General features: G+C 57.3%; 6 protein-coding genes across 6 annotated transcripts; 2 read left to right on the top strand and 4 right to left on the bottom strand.

Annotated features, from left to right (window-relative positions):
- Positions 1 to 249: 249 nt before the first annotated feature.
- BKCO1_8000192 (hepatocellular carcinoma-associated antigen 59) lies at positions 250 to 1619 on the bottom strand (the record flags this gene model as incomplete). Its single annotated transcript, XM_020279294.1, has 3 exons — positions 250 to 506; positions 645 to 1024; positions 1135 to 1619. 3 exons carry the CDS (start codon positions 1617 to 1619, stop codon positions 250 to 252), a joined length of 1122 nt encoding a protein of 373 aa, XP_020133218.1.
- A 1244-nt stretch (positions 1620 to 2863) lies between these two features.
- On the bottom strand, positions 2864 to 6410 carry BKCO1_8000191 (zinc finger phd-type protein; the record flags this gene model as incomplete). The annotated part of the gene is made up of 6 exons (XM_020279293.1): positions 2864 to 3016; positions 3078 to 3273; positions 3327 to 3827; positions 3883 to 4214; positions 4402 to 4492; positions 4705 to 6410. 6 exons carry the CDS (start codon positions 6408 to 6410, stop codon positions 2864 to 2866), a joined length of 2979 nt encoding a protein of 992 aa, XP_020133347.1.
- Positions 6411 to 7306: 896 nt separating this feature from the next.
- On the bottom strand, positions 7307 to 9482 carry BKCO1_8000190 (curved dna-binding protein; the record flags this gene model as incomplete). Its single annotated transcript, XM_020279292.1, has 4 exons — positions 7307 to 7530; positions 8265 to 9182; positions 9258 to 9341; positions 9461 to 9482. The coding sequence occupies 4 exons, from the start codon at positions 9480 to 9482 to the stop codon at positions 7307 to 7309; spliced, it is 1248 nt and encodes a 415-aa protein (XP_020133277.1).
- Positions 9483 to 9799: 317 nt separating this feature from the next.
- Positions 9800 to 10792, top strand: BKCO1_8000189 (endonuclease exonuclease phosphatase family protein; the record flags this gene model as incomplete). The annotated part of the gene is made up of 1 exon (XM_020279290.1): positions 9800 to 10792. The coding sequence occupies one exon, from the start codon at positions 9800 to 9802 to the stop codon at positions 10790 to 10792; it is 993 nt and encodes a 330-aa protein (XP_020133251.1).
- A 1020-nt stretch (positions 10793 to 11812) lies between these two features.
- On the bottom strand, positions 11813 to 12963 carry BKCO1_8000188 (uncharacterized protein; the record flags this gene model as incomplete). The annotated part of the gene is made up of 3 exons (XM_020279289.1): positions 11813 to 12250; positions 12313 to 12836; positions 12900 to 12963. 3 exons carry the CDS (start codon positions 12961 to 12963, stop codon positions 11813 to 11815), a joined length of 1026 nt encoding a protein of 341 aa, XP_020133414.1.
- A 232-nt stretch (positions 12964 to 13195) lies between these two features.
- On the top strand, positions 13196 to 14812 carry BKCO1_8000187 (dna primase small subunit; the record flags this gene model as incomplete). The annotated part of the gene is made up of 4 exons (XM_020279288.1): positions 13196 to 13377; positions 13428 to 13625; positions 13682 to 14128; positions 14185 to 14812. 4 exons carry the CDS (start codon positions 13196 to 13198, stop codon positions 14810 to 14812), a joined length of 1455 nt encoding a protein of 484 aa, XP_020133212.1.
- Positions 14813 to 15086: the final 274 nt, after the last annotated feature.

Raw genomic sequence — 15086 nt, 5'->3', positions numbered from 1 at the left:
ATGGTCTCATGCGCGTGATCCACACCCTTGCTGCTGCCAGCCATGCCGCAAAGAGTGAATTGAATATGTTGACTAACGGTACTCAAGTGTTTTTTCCTCCTTTCTTTCGTCATCAACAAGATATATTCCTTTCTACTGAACGCCAGATCGTCGATGCTGAATCATCTGCAACCCCCCGCAACACAAAAGACACATTGCCTAACCGTGCCTCCTCCCAATACCTCCGCCCGTCGCAAGCTACGTTTCCCTTCATTTCTTCTTCTGCTGCTCGGCCGCTCTCATGGCCGCACGCGCGGCGCGACTGCCGCCCAGCTTCGGGCCCTTGGGTCGCTCGTCCGCAGCCTTGTTCTTGGCGCTGGCGCTGGCTGGCGGTCGGCGGTTGTGGCGCGTCTGGACGGCCTCCATGAAGTCGCGGCGGAACTGCTCGACGATGCGATCGTCGGCGGCGCCCTCTTCGGCGTCCTTCTTCTGCTGCTCTAGCTGTGCGCGGTCGTCGTACATCTCGACTGCGGGGTTGCGAAAAAAAAAAGCGGAAAGGTTAGCTATGAAAGTGAACCGTAGCTTTCCGTCTCTTTGAGTAACTGCGGGTAAGGGAGGGAGATTGAAAAACAAAAGGCAAATTGCAAGCAGAGAAATTAACTCACGTCGACTCTCCTTGAGGATTTCTTCCACCAACTTATCCCGTCTGATGTCCTCGCTTGTCCTCCTCTTCCTTCCTCTTCTGCCCTTGGGCTGCATCTCCAGTTCCAGCGATTCTCCACTCTCCAGCCGTCTTGTCGCTTCCTCTGTGCGCTCAATGTTCCTTCGCGCGGCCTCCGGGCCCAGGTCAATCTCCATTAGCTTGCCCATGCCCGCAGGTTGCCTTTGGCGCACTCCGTTGGAGGGAAAAGATGGTGTAGCCGACATCTCGGAGCTTTGCTGCTGCTGATGATGATGATTCATAGCGTCCGTGGCCGCCTGCTCAGCCGCTGCACGGCGCTCTCCCTCGCGCATCTCAGCCATCTTGGAATCTATATAAGCCATCCTTGAAACATTAGCAGCCAATCCAAACATCCGAGCAGCTATCTGTCTCTTTCTCTTTATTCTCTTCTCCGGATTCCTTGGGAGAGCATAGCAGGTAGGAGAACCACTCACATGTGCTTGTCCAACGATTCCGCTACCATGCCTGTCTGCGGCGCAAACTCCTTGGCAGCCAACACTTCAACTTGCTGCTGCTCCGGCGGCGCACCACTGACCGGCGGCGCAACCGCGGTAGCAGCAACCTCGGAGCTCCCATGAGATTTCCCACCGCCCGATGACGAGAACTCGACGCCCACTCCCCGCGTCTTCTGCTTGCGCGCACGGCGCAGGATCTCCGCGACGGACGGTTGTCCGCCTGCTTCGATGTTCGTCTGGGCGTCCGCGGCGGTCGGCAACAGAGTGGAAGGGTCAGAGGCGTCGAAGGTGGAGGGCGCAGAAGCAGAGACGGTGGCGGGGGTGGTGGTGGTGAGGGCGATGCGGTTGCCGGATGCATTCGGTGCTTGCGCTTGCGCATCGTTGATGTTGCCGTCGTCGTCTTCGTCGAGGCGCTTGCGATAGACTTTCTGGCGCTTGCGTGCACGGAAGCTGGCCTCAGCCATGATATCGGCGAGAGAAGACGGGCGAAGAGGAACGCAGAGGGACGAAGAGGAGCCGAGGATGGTGGTGGGCAGAACGGGGTGTCGGGGCGCGACTTGAGCGCGACACCCAGGGTTTGACGGGCGAAGGGTTTCCAGACGTGCCCGGAGTCGTGCAGCTCTGGCGAGGGCAGATGGCGAACAAATCAGGCGCTGAGGCGGGGGTGGTGGTTGGTTGGAGTGGAGCGGGACGTGGGCGGAGGTTCTGGCGAGCTGCAGGGAACGGCGGAACGATGTGACGCACGTCCGATAAAGCTGACCCACCGTCACGTGCAAGACCCGCCTCGGCAACATCACCCCTTGTCGTCTGGGGAAGAGGCTGGGATCACCGCCAGCACGCAAAGCAGGTTCCGCCGACATGAGAGGCCCGCTGTCCGCACTCAGACCACACTGCATTTTTGCACGCTATCTGCCTCAGCCTGCCGTCCTCTACCTCGCCCTTCATCCACCCATTCCGCCCGCTTTTCGCCTAGGCGCCGCGCTGTAATACAAAGTAGGGATCTTTGACCGGTGCTCCTTCTCCACTGATCCGCCCTGCTATCTTTCCGCCCGAAACGCTCGGAACCTTCCGTCAAGAATGCTCAACTCTTTTTCCTACACGCCACTCCCCTCCGTCTGTTGAGCCAAACGAGGAAATCACTGGTCTTACCAATCATGCCAATTTGTTGAAAAGGCCCGCCCATGCTGCAGAGTCATGGAGCGTAGTGAAAGAAAGAAAAAAAAACCCCTCCCAGATGCAGAGATAGAAACGCCGGGTGCATGCATGTGACCGCGTCTGACGAGAAGAAAGCATCGCCGCGGGAGTGCAGTGCTCGCGCAGGGCTATAGACGCGCAGCAGTGCCCGAAGGGATCAACGACACGTGTCGCTACGGCGGGGATGCTGTCTCCAAACGTGTAAAGCCGCGTTGCGAAACCCACACGGAGAATATTGTTATACTGGGGAGAAGGCGGCAACAAATGGCCATGTGCCGTGTATGTGAGACCGGCGACTCTTCTGAGAGAAGCCGCTGGGTCGAAATTAGTGAAGGTTAAGGGGGAGGGGCAAGTAAGCGCAACCGAGCTGCCCTCCGGGCTGGTCGCAGTGTCTTGAGCCAGAGCCTATTCCCGGATATCTCATTCAATCGAAAGATGCGCGCCGTGTGCCGCAGCAAGCATGTCGCCAGCAAAGGTTGGCGCCACACGTGTGCGATCGGCCTGCTGGGAGCGCTCAGACACTTCCGTTGGTAACGCCGAGTCTGCGGCGAATAAGCTCCTGCAGGGCCAGAAGCTGCCGTCTTTCCTCCTCTCCGGGCGGCTCCATCGTCAGCGGTGCCTTTCCAGCCCCAGCCATGCTGTCGATGACTTCGTCGGGTGATTCGCCCTGATGCATTTCGTGTCAGTGCTGACGTCATCAAATTTGGGTTTGACACGGGGCCTCTTACATTCAGGCTGTAGATGAGCGTCTGCACCGCGTCGCCGCCGAGCTCGAGGTCGGATTCTCGGTTGGCGAACTGCACGAGGTTGACAGCCGCACGTCGGTCGGTAGGATCGGCGTTGCTGAACTTGCGGTCGTACGTTCGTGGCTGGATCGAGGGGAAGCTGGTTCGGGCGCGCTTGTTCTCGTTGTCCATGCGCATCCTAGAATGTCAGTGACCTACCGAAAGATGTGATGAGTGGTATAGAGAACTTACTGCTTGATCTTGGAGATGAAGTCGAGCTTGATGCCCTTGGACGGGAGGCGGTAGACGACACCGTCCTCGTCATCATTAGACTCAAACTCCTTCTCGCTGTCGCTACTGTCTTCAGCGACCTCGATGACGCCGTTGTTTCTGAAGCCGCGCCTCATGTTGACGTCGACGATGTTAGGGTCCTTGGGCTTGCGAATCCGGAAGATCCGTTTGCTGCCTAGAGCACTGGACACGGTTGGCTCAATAGCGCGAAGGTCCCGGTCGGTGTGGCGGGGACACTTCCAGACATTGCGGTGCCTGCTATTAAAAGGAATGGGAGGAGGATTGGCCATGGGCGGGTCAAGGCAGTCCAAATGCCAGTTAGCACTGCAGACATCGCACTGGATGATCTGCTGCTTGTTAAGCGATGACTTGCCGCACTGCACGCAAAGGATGGCGTTGCCCTTTGTGTCGAGAAGCCTGGTGTTGTCGGGCACTTCGTCCCAGCCGCCACGGCCCTTGTTGCTGCCTGATGTTAGCAGCTGCTCCACAATGGCGAGCAGACGCAACGACAACTCACAGAGGCTTCGTCGCTTGCACCTCCTCGTATGCGCCCTCCTTGTCGGCACGCACGCCCTCGAAATGATCTTGGACGCGCCTGGGAAGAGCGAAGACGGTGGGGTTGCGCTTGTTGATGGTGGCCATCAAAGGACCGAACATGCTGAACGGGACCGACTCTCTTAATGCGCTGTTGCTTTTCGCCGCGCAGAGGTGGCAAAGCCACTTTTCGTCCGGCGTGTCGTTGAGCGGCGGGTCGCAACAAGTGAGGTGGAAGGCCTTGTCGCAACCATCGCAGCAGAGAAGCAGGCCGGAGAAGCCACATGCAGAACAAAAGTCATCATTTTCGGAACGCTGGAACTCGGTCAGAGGCGGCGAAGGGGGCAAGCGCGATGAAATGGAAACGTGCAATGGAGTAGGCTTGTGGAAATGCATCGTGACTGATGGGGGGCGAGGGTGTGGTGGTTGGCGGTGGAAAGAGCTCGAAGAGGTAAAGGGTGCGAGGGCTAGTGGGAGGGTTGGCGGAGATTTGGTCACTTACCGCGTCGTTGTCATCGTAGCCGATCGGGGATTCCATTCCGCCACTCGCACGAGCTACGCCCGCGACACCACCCGTCCTATTCTTGATCGGCCTAAGATGCAAACCGGGGCGTTAGCGATGCTCTTCAGCTGCTCGTGCGGGCATTTGGCATTCTTCACATCCCCCCATGCCCCAGCAGCCCCAAGTGGCTCGACGGCGGAGTGAAACAAACAGGAGCCAAGAAACACGTGTAGGTGAAGCTGCGGGAAGCGCCAAGGCATGCCTGTCACCCCAGGCACCAAGGCTTGCGTGAGCAGAACTTACGAGTGCTTTGTGCGAGCCGACGTCTTCTGCCTCTTTGATGGCCGCTCGTTGCCATCTGCGTTGAGGTTAGGCGTGGTAGCACGCGTGGCCGGTCCGGATCCATGCGGCGGGCCCCCGTCTGAGAGGGGTGACGCGGCGCTGCTGCTTGCTTGAAGGGCCGACTTCTTGAGGAGACCGTTGGTGAGCTTGAGCTTCTGCTTCCTGGGCGGAGGCAGGACCGGAGAGTCGTTGAAAGCAGGGATCTCCGTCGCTGCGAGTTCACGTCTTATGCTGCTGACGGGAATGATTTTGTTGAAGCTCGTGAGGTCCTTCAGCCCCTCGCTATATTTGCGGCGCTTTGCCTGCAACTCCTCGTCTTCGGACTCGGTCAAGCCGGCATCGTCGGGAGAGCGCTTGTTGCTGGCACCGCCACCCGCCTTCTTGGGAAGCGGCTTCTTCGTCCTGATGTTCAACTTGCTGGCACCGTTCGTAGAAGGCCCAGCCGTTGACGGCCTGCTAATGGCAGCGTCTTCCAACACATCGGGAGGCGGGCCTGCCGCAATGCTCTCGTCGACCGAGCTTAGAGAGGAGATGGAGGATACGCTGGCGCGCCTCGAACGAGGGGAGTGCACGGCGGAAGAGGCCAGGCCGTTGGCGCTGGCTCCCATTTCGGCCGCAGTAGGTTCCTTCGGAGGAGTGTCAGCACGCTCGGAGGATAGTTCCTCGGGGGCTGGAGATTGGATTGCGGAAGAAGGGTGGATGGTGGTCGACTTTGCTGGGGATGAGGGCGAGGGCGATTGCGCGGACTGCGAGGGCGTCAAAGCGAGGCCGTTGGCACCACGCGAGATGCGCGCGCGCTTGGGGCTTCTCTCGATACTCTCCTCCTCCTCCTGATCCTGTGGGGGCGCCTTTCTGGCGCGCTTGACGTAGCGGTCGAATTCGGCCTGCTTCTCCTGGGAGGGGGCCTTGCCGTTGTGCTTTGCAACATAGCTGAGAAGCTCAGCAAGACCCTTGTCTTTCTTGCTCTGTTGAGAGAGACGTCTTAGCACAGTGCCGATCTTTGTGTGGCCGGTACTCTCAACCTTCGCTAAAGCGCCACGGAGAGCCTTCTCGACGCCCATAGAAATCCCGTCGTTGGCCGTCTCCTCTTCGAGAGGCGACGGAGACCGATTGTCGGGAGTGCTCGGGGCTGCGGTTGGGCGGACCGAGCCCACTGGCGTCTCACTTTTCGAGCCACGCTTCGAGGCCCTGCCCTTCTTGTTCTTCTTCTTTTTGCTGGCCGGCGTGTAGTCGTCATCCTCCTCTTCATCCCGGTTGGGGGGTATTACGGGCAGGTAGTCCTGCGGATTCCTGTCCCGGTCCTCCGCCTGTTGTGTGCCGTCGACGTCGGGCGTGTCGCGCGAATCCTCGGGCCCAGACAGCTGGCCGTTCTTGCCCGCCACCGAGCGGCGCAGCCCATCAACCCTCGACCTTGCCCTGTCTTTTGCCGTGGGCCTCACGCCCAGAGGCTGCATGGTGGTGAGGACACCCTGCCTCTCGAAACCAACATCCTCGAAGCTGGGGACAGGAGTCCTCGGCGGCGGCTCAATCCAGCTGTCGAGCGACGACTGGCCCTTCTCTTTTGGCGGGGCGACTTGAGGCGCAGGCGAGTTGGTCGCATGGGAGCCGTCTGGGCTGGAGGCATTCGTCCGGGCGTTGGACCTGCGCGAAGGCCTTGACGGAGGCATGGTGCAAATCGGCTGCAAGAGCGCGATCCTGCTCGAGGGTTAGCATGGGCTCGCAAAATCAAGGGACAAGGGACCTACGACGCGTCTGCGAGCCGAATGGGGTGGTTGCGCGTGAGGGCGGCGCACGCGTTGTGTGCGGCGGCGGAGATGTCAAGACGAAGAGGACGGCTCGCGAAGGAAACCAAAGCGCGGCCGGAGGTCCCTCGGGCAGCTTGGGACTATTCCTCTGCGCCCCCCTTGTTGCGCCTCGCTGCCACGAAAACACAAGAAATAAAATGAGCAGAATCGGTTGGAGATATCGATGATGGAACAGAGCAAAGGGGCCACTCTCGCACTGGGCGAGCTTTTTTTTTTTTTCCTGGGGTGTTGGCGGCAGATGAAGTCGTGACGATGCAGGCGGCGCGGAGGTGCGAGCCTCCTGCCGCGAGAGCGTTTTGCTGGTCGTTACCGTCAGCCCGGGGCGCTGCAAACACAGCGGTCAGAGAGGCTTCTACGCGGGCGACGCGTATGGTGTGTATGTCAGGTTGGCGGGGTGGAAGGTGCTGGTGGTGAGGAAGGTTGGAAGGGTTGCGGCGGGCGGCAGGACAAAATATGGACCTGTCCACAATAGCATCCTGCCCACTATTGACTTCACTGCACCCTCTCACCTCCACACGGCCCGTGCCTCATTGTGTTTCCAAACTTTTTGCTATTGTTCACCGCTCGTTGGAGCTGCTAGTGCTACTCATAATGCTGCTCGTTGCCACTCCCGCGTCACGGAGCATGCACGCCGGCATGCCTCGAGAGGGCTTCCCTAAGGCATTGCCCAAGACAAAGTGGCGCCGCGCTTCCGCGGCCTCGTTTCACAGGCCATACCATAAAGTGACATACATAAGGGGCTGGTCTGCTGCTTACTCCTACTCCTCCGCCGAAGACTCGCCCTCCTCCTCCTCCTTGTTGTCCTTCTTAGCGGCCTTCTTCTTCTTCTTCTTGTTCTTGGGCTTAGCGCTCGCCGCCTTTCCAATGGGCTGCTCAAGGATCTTGAGGATCTCCTCGTCGGTGATCTTCTTATCCGACTTCAGCTTCTCGAGATCGGGGCTTTGGGGCGCCGCCAGACGGGTGATGCCGTTCTTGGTGATAGCTAAGGTCTTCGTCAGCGCCTCCGACTAAGTAGTGAGTGTCTCAACTGAACAATATAGAAGAATGGCAAAACATGGAAACAGCCTTCTGGTGAAAATCAAGATGGAGAGCAGTGCAGATGCGTCCACGGCGGCGTAACTAGGAATAGTTGCCTGGACCGGAAGTTTCCTTTTTGCGTTTGCCCGACCCATTATTATGGATGTTCCTGTATACGCCTTTGGAGTGGGACTCCCAAGATGAGGGCCCTCATCAAGTGTTACCGAGACATGCCGATCTCGTATAAAGCGGAGAAGCAATCCGGGCAGCGTTTACGTCGCAATGGCTGCAAAGGGGCAAACGGACGGATACTTTGGCTTCCTTTCTCACCCCGGTCTTCCGTTGCAATCCCCGACCAACAAACCCTGTCGAGGAATGCTGGTTGCTTCAAGTCTGACTCCATCGTGGAGCTTGGCTCCGGAGAGCTGTGGTCCGTGCAAGTTATTCGTTGAGGCAGGCACCAGAGGAAACGGCTTCCACGCAGGCCGTGCAACCGATATTTTTGGGGTGTTGTCGAATCATCTCGACAAGGATCCAAAGGTCAAAGCAGGTGCATCCCGGTGGTTCCACTCCTCTTTCCCTTTTTCCTCTCAGGAGCAGCCGACGGTGGTGTGCCATGAGCACAACTCCAATACTTCTCATCTGCAAAGGACATATGCGTAGAAAGACGGCGAGATGCAAGAAAATCATTGGACTTACCAATGGTGGACAGAACTCTGGCGACGGCCTCGTTATCCTTATCACCAACCACCTCGTACGCACGGACGACGCCGCCACGGACGCACTCAACGATACCCACCTTGCCAGCGCGCTCGTCCTCAAGCTGGCGCAAGCTGAAGGGAAAGTTGCCGAACTTCTTCACAATCTCGGACAGGGTGGCCCTGGAGCTGGGGCGCTTGAGACCGTAGGTGGTGTTGGTGCGACGGTGAAGGGTGGTGCGGTCGGGCAGGTTCTTGACCTTGCCGGAGCCCAAGCTGACACCGACTTCGACGCCCCAAACATCGCCAACCTCGGGGGTACCGTCGCCTCTGACACCCTCACCCGGAGCAAGGATGATCTTCTTGTCGCCCTCGATTTCTGACCGGCCGAAGACCCACGACGTGGTGCTCTCAACAAGATTGCAGTCGTAGCTCTTGACAACCTTCTCGAGCAACTGGGTCATCTGAGACTGGGTGTAGGGCTTCTGGGCCTGGGCCTTCTTCTTCTCTTCCTCCGTACCGGAAGCAAGGGTGCCGGGGGGCAGCATCAGCCTCAGAAGGAGCTCGTTCGCATAGTGGGTAGCAAGCAGGAGGTCGGCCTGGCGGCTGGGGATAACATCGTCCTTGTGCTCATGCGAGGGGATGATGATGGTGTCGCAGACAATGGTTCCCAGGTTGTCAATCTGAGCACCCAGCTGGATCTTGATGACGTCGCCAGGCTTCAGAGTGCGCTCGGCCTCCTCAGTGTCGGACTTGATCGGGGTGTAAGGCGTGACGTAGGACGAGGGCGAGACGGTGGTGGGGTGCGCAATGCCCTTGGGGATCTTCTTGCCCTTGTAGACGGTAGCGACCTTCTCGTCCAGAAGCTTGTCGCCGCGCTCGCAGATGTCAACGATCTTAGCGCCCTCGATGCACCATTCTGTGGACGGCGTCAATATCAGGTTGTGGGGTGATCGCCAGGAACAGCGCTAGCACGGCAGCAGAGGGAGCGCACCCGTAACAGTCTCAAGGACGGCCTGCGAGATCTTGGCAGCCTCCTTGTACTTGGTGAGGGTGTCGGGGTTGTTGAGCGTATAGTCTGCGGGCATGTCAACGAGTGCGCAAAGCATTGGAAGCTGCCTGTCTCGAGCTGAGCTGTGCTATGACGTAGAGCGCAACAGCAGCACCAGCGGCAGGCAGCAGCGATTGGAGGCATACCGAGCACAGTGGACTCGGCCATGGTGGGCAGAGGCGAGCAGCGAGGGAGCGGAAGGGTGTAGTAGGTGTGGGATTGCAAGAGAACGGCCAGCAGCGCAGCGAAAGGTGTTTGACGAGAGAGCCCCTCACACGGACCACGAACCATTTCGTCGTCATGGTGGGGTCGCTTAAGTCGGCCCTGTCCCCGCCCCTTCCATCATCCACCCGTCCGCCAGCCATCCGGATTATGTCGCTCTCCCTCTCTCTGCATGCATGCGTGCCTTGCCCAACAGGGCCACCGCGTGGTACGAAAGTCACAGTATTGGTTGACCCCGCCTGCTGTCCTCGCCATTGAGCGACATGGGGTTCTGGGGGTATTTGGGCTGGTCGGGCCCCGGCAGCAGTCAACAGCACCGATTGTCCGTCATGAAGACCCTTTGCGCTGCTCTGCCGCTGCGCATCATCACGCACAACATCCGCTATGCGACCACGAGCCCCTTCGAGGGCGAGGAGCTGTGGCCTGTGAGAGCCCCGCGGCTGCTCAACGAGCTACGCTTCCACACCAGCCACAACCAAGAGGCTTTCGTCGGCCTGCAGGAGGTCCTCCACAACCAGCTAGTCGATATCATGACTGGCTTGGACAGCGGAACCTCCTCCGACGTGAACTGCATCCACGTCGACCCGACCCCGCGTTCCGATGCAGCCGAGTGGGCCTACCTTGGCGTAGGCCGCGACGACGGCAAAGAAGCCGGAGAATACTCGCCCATTCTCTATCGCCCTGCCGTGTGGGACGTGGAAGACTACCAGTACTTTTGGCTCTCCGAGACTCCCGAGGTCCCATCCCTTGGATGGGATGCGAGCAGCATTCGCATCGTCACCATTGGTCGCTTCCGCCACCGCGACAGCAGCAAGCGAGTCCTAATGTTGAACACGCATCTGGATGACGCCGGCTCTGTGTCGAGGCAGAAGTCTGCCGAGTTGATTACCAACTACATCAACGACTACCTCAGCAACTACGCCAATGGAACCACCCTGCCAGTCATACTTACCGGCGACTTCAACAGCGAGCCAACTGGTGAAGCGTACCAGTTCTTCACCAATCCACCTTCCGTGGTTAGAGACATCAGAGACAGCGTCCCAGAGGAGCTGTGGTATGGCAATAATCTCACGTTCACGGGATTCAGTCCGGCAGACGGGCCGTCTAAACGCATTGATTTCATCTTCGCGGGGCCGTGGGAGAACTCGACGTCTGCCGTTGCTGCCTACAAGACATATGCCGTGCTTGCAAACAAGTTCGATGACGGTGTCTATGTAAGTGATCACAGAGCTGTCGTCGGAGATCTCGAGCTATAGTGATGGACAGGATTTGAGCGCGACTTTTACCGGTAGTCTTTGATCCATCGACTGGGCTCTCAGATGTCACAATCTCTCAATTAGCGCTCACGTCAAGATCTGAATAGCATACCAAGGATGCCTGGGACTTGAATTCATCACTTAAACTTTATCTAACCCTGTCATGCTAAGCCTTGAGGCGTTCTCTCGGTGAACAGAGCCCCGTCTTGCAGTCCTGTGTGCACTAAGACAGGCTACGCTCGACACATCCAAGGCTTGGGCTTTTGCTCACATAGGAACACACCAAGTTTCATGGTACCTGGTTACCCCAAGAATGAATTCCTACCTGTGATACTCGCATCTGCAGCCAGATGTCTGCTTCAGCTGCTAATGAAGAAAGGTCGTTTGAAGCTACATCTACGTTGACACACTTGCTTCAACTGCCCACCCAAAGGAAGGATCGCCGTAGTTCAATTTCTGTCCTCACCCACTGTGCAATTACCAAGGGACGGCTTAATAAACATTGTAGTGAAAGTTACAAACTCTTCAGATATTGCTTCGAGGACCTGGTATGATCTGCCTTCACTCTGCTTTCTCTACGCGGCGTATGCTGGAGCTCTGTCCACAAAGACTTGGCTTCGTCCACTAGAGACCGGCTCCGTTCTTAGATGACCTATTCAGCATTGTGTTCAACATGGTACGTTTCCTTGCAAACGGCTAGTGATATTCTTCCAGTGCAGCTGCCCGAAGCCGTCCCAGCAATCTATATCTATCAACTTTCACGATACTCGACCTTTGCTGACACTTTATACCCTTTATGATTCAATCTGCTCCTCATTCGGTAAAGCCCAATAGAAGCACGCATTGACTACCTGCCGAAAACTACTCTTTTTTGCGAGTGAACCAGCTAGCCCGCAGCAAAACAAATGGGATATAGAGCAAAATAGCAAGACAGAAGCAGAATATTCATGGAACACAAACATGAGTACCAGACAGACCGATCTCTATACGTGGCCTGTGATGACTGTAATGCGGCTGAATTCAACGGAACATGTCCGCAATTGACCTCTGCTTTCCCTTGGGGTTCGATTGTGGTGAGTGCATCTCGTCCACTTTCCGCTTCGAAGCCGAGCCTTCACTCTTGAGCATGTCCTTGCTCGAATACAGGCTTGCAGGTAGGTTGTACTCATTCCCAGAATTCAGTTGCAAGTAAGTGTACGCATCCATCTTGTACCAGATTTTTCGCGCGTCGTCTCGGTCAGACACTAGGCCGAGATCCACCAGCGCTAGGAGAACACGGCGGACGTCATGAATGTCAAAACAGTCTCGAGTGTAGATGACGATCACGCCGCAAGGATCGTTTTTGTTGGCACTTTTTGTCGCAACCTTCGCGCAAGGTCCAAGCCGATTTTCAAGTACGGCCAAACAAACTTGCTTCCAGAGTCTCGGTACGTCGTCCCAGTGGGGGAAGAGCAGCCACTACACTGTAGGTTAGCATGAACATGAGACAGGGCTCACGCCCTGGAATGAACGGTAGTGACCTTGCCGCACACGACGTGCGTCTCGCGAGCCAGCTCGGCTATCTGTTGCTTGAGCTTGATTCGATCTTTGAGCAGCCTGCTCGTGACAGCACCCTTTCTCAGGCCTGGGTTGCTCTTCTCAATGCCTTCTCTCTTCTTGCGGTAAGTCTCAAGCAGGCCTTTACCTGCCTCCTCGAATGCGTCACTATTAGGTTTGTCCTTGGATTGAGCCGGCTTGTGGGGATTGTCTACCCAGAACCATTCAATACCGGTTTCCTCAAATACGGTCGTATCCGGTGGGCAGCGCTTCAAAAATTCCGAGACAGTCTCTGACGATTGATACCATTTCGGTTCGCCATCGTTCGGGTAAGCAATCTCGTCCGTCTCTCCGCTTTGCTTGGCACCATTCAGCGTCGAGGAAGGACGCGTGCGAGCACGTGCCTTGGAGGCGATAGTCGACGCGAGGCTTTCGTGAGCGGACCAGTACTCTGACACATTGAGCGAACCGCTGCGCTTCTCCAGAGCGTCGACGGTCTCATCGTCTCCTATGACAAGGCGAATGTTAGAGCACGGTAGGCGAGATGAGGGTCAACTCCAAGCTGCATTACCATAAAAGCTTGACTCATCGGATATCCAGCCTTGGCCCGACACCAATGCCTCCGAGGGTGGCATTTTGACGGCGTGCGGGTTCTTTGGGCTGCATTCCAGCGTCGCTTGGGACACTGTGTTACAGTCGATGGGCCCACGGCCACACAATGGCGGAGACGAGGGAGCTCGCACGGGCCTCTCGCCAGGACGCGCTCGCGTCTTCCTCCGACCGCGTCTTCCTCCGCTGACCACGCGTCAGGCCTCTCGCCTCTTTCCAGCTGCAGTCCAGCACAACACCAAAGAAGCACAGTCCACGATGCCGCACTCAGTCACCCCAAAATCGTCGCAGGAGGAGGATGTCGACCTCCCCGACGCGCCGGCCACCAATCCCACCCAGAGTGCCGATGTGGAAGCTGATAAGAAGGCGTTGGAGGAGATGATGGATGCGGAGGATTCGGACGAAGAGTTCTCGTCGTCGGCAGTACCTCAGGAGACAGTGTAGGCCTCGCCATGAAATACGAGTATAAGCAGTGCTGACGGTCCTGCAGGAAACCTGCACCCTCCGCCGGTTACTCCGACCCAGACATTATGCGCGCTTTCTACCAGCGCTTGTTCCCATTCAGACACCTTTTCCAATGGCTGAATCATTCGCCTTCTCCGTCGACAGACTTCGCCCACCGCGAGTTCGCTTTCACGCTGCAAAACGACGCATACCTTAGATATCAATCCTTCCCGTCCGCAGACCTGTACGATCAGCCACCATACGATATATGCTACAGGAGCAAGCTGACACGCGGCATAGCCTCCGCAAACAATGCGTGCAATTAATCCCTTCACGTTTCGAAATTGGGCCTGTATACTCCACAAATCCGCGAGAACGCAAATCTCTCCGCAATTCGACCGCGTTCAAGCCTGTTTCCAAAGAGCTTGTCTTCGATATCGATATGACAGATTACGACGAGATTAGAACGTGCTGCACTGGTGCTAACATTTGCCATCAGTGCTGGTCGTTCATCACTATGGCAATCAAGGTTGTGGATGTAGCACTCAAGGAAGACTTTGGGTTCAAGCACGTTCTATGGGTGTATTCCGGACGTCGCGGCGCTCACGCGTGGGTGTGCGACAAGCGCGCAAGGGACATGGATGATCAAAAGAGGAGATCGATCGCAGGCTACCTGGAGTTGTTGAAGGGAGGTGACCAGGGTGGAAAGAAAGTCAATGTAAAGAGACCGCTGCACCCGCATCTCGAGTACGCCCCCGCTTGTTACACGCGATTCAGACTGATTCCACTGACACGGGTAACAGGCGAAGTCTCAAAACTTTGCGGGCGCATTTCCAAACAAACATTCTTCTGGAGCAAGACCCTTGGGCATCGCCGGAGAAGTCGGCCCGCCTTCTTTCTCTTATCCCCGACAAGCAGCTTGCGGCGGCCTTACAGAAGAAATGGGACTCGGCGCCATCACGACCTTCGGCTCAGAAGTGGGCTGACATAGACACGCTCGCTTCCTCTGGCGCCTCGAGCACGCTTGACCCGAAAGCGCTCAAGGAAGCCAAGCAGGACATTCTCCTCGAGTACACGTACCCACGGCTCGATGCGGAGGTGTCCAAGAAGTTGAACCATTTGCTGAAATCGCCATTTGTCGTCCATCCCGGCACAGGCCGGGTTTGTGTGCCCATCGACACGCGTAGCGTCGAAGAGTTCGATCCACTCGGCGTGCCCACCGTCACCGAGCTGTTGAGCGAGATCGACGAGTGGAGCCGGGCAAATGCAGGTGCAATGGAAACGGATGATGCGGCAAAGAAAATGCCGGATTGGGAGAAGACGAGACTGCGGCCTTACGTCGAGTTCTTCCGGGGGTTCGTCGCCGGGCTGATAAAGGACGAGAAGGCCGGCAAGAGGCCCCGGGACGAGGCGGACGGCATGGAGTTCTGACGCGATGCGAGGTGCAGATAACCGGCCAGGTTTGATTAATGAGGAGGGGACTGTGCTCATGTGTGTGGGCGGGGGACCTCGCTATTTTGGTTTTTACCGCAGATCCATGGGTCTGAGGACGGCGTCACGGCGTCACGGCGGTACGGCGTCACGGCAACATTGGGACTGGAAAGGCGTCTGCGCACCGGCGATACATACATAGGGTTAAGCTGGTGGATCTTCATGAGAGCAATGATTCAGGCGGCGCAGATGCAAATCGGTGCAAATCAACGGG

Source organism: Diplodia corticola (genome assembly GCF_001883845.1).
Source record: "Diplodia corticola strain CBS 112549 chromosome Unknown scaffold8, whole genome shotgun sequence".
Lineage (NCBI taxonomy): Eukaryota > Fungi > Ascomycota > Dothideomycetes > Botryosphaeriales > Botryosphaeriaceae > Diplodia > Diplodia corticola.
Note: the sequence above shows the minus strand (reverse complement) of the source record. Positions and strands in the feature narration are given on the sequence as shown.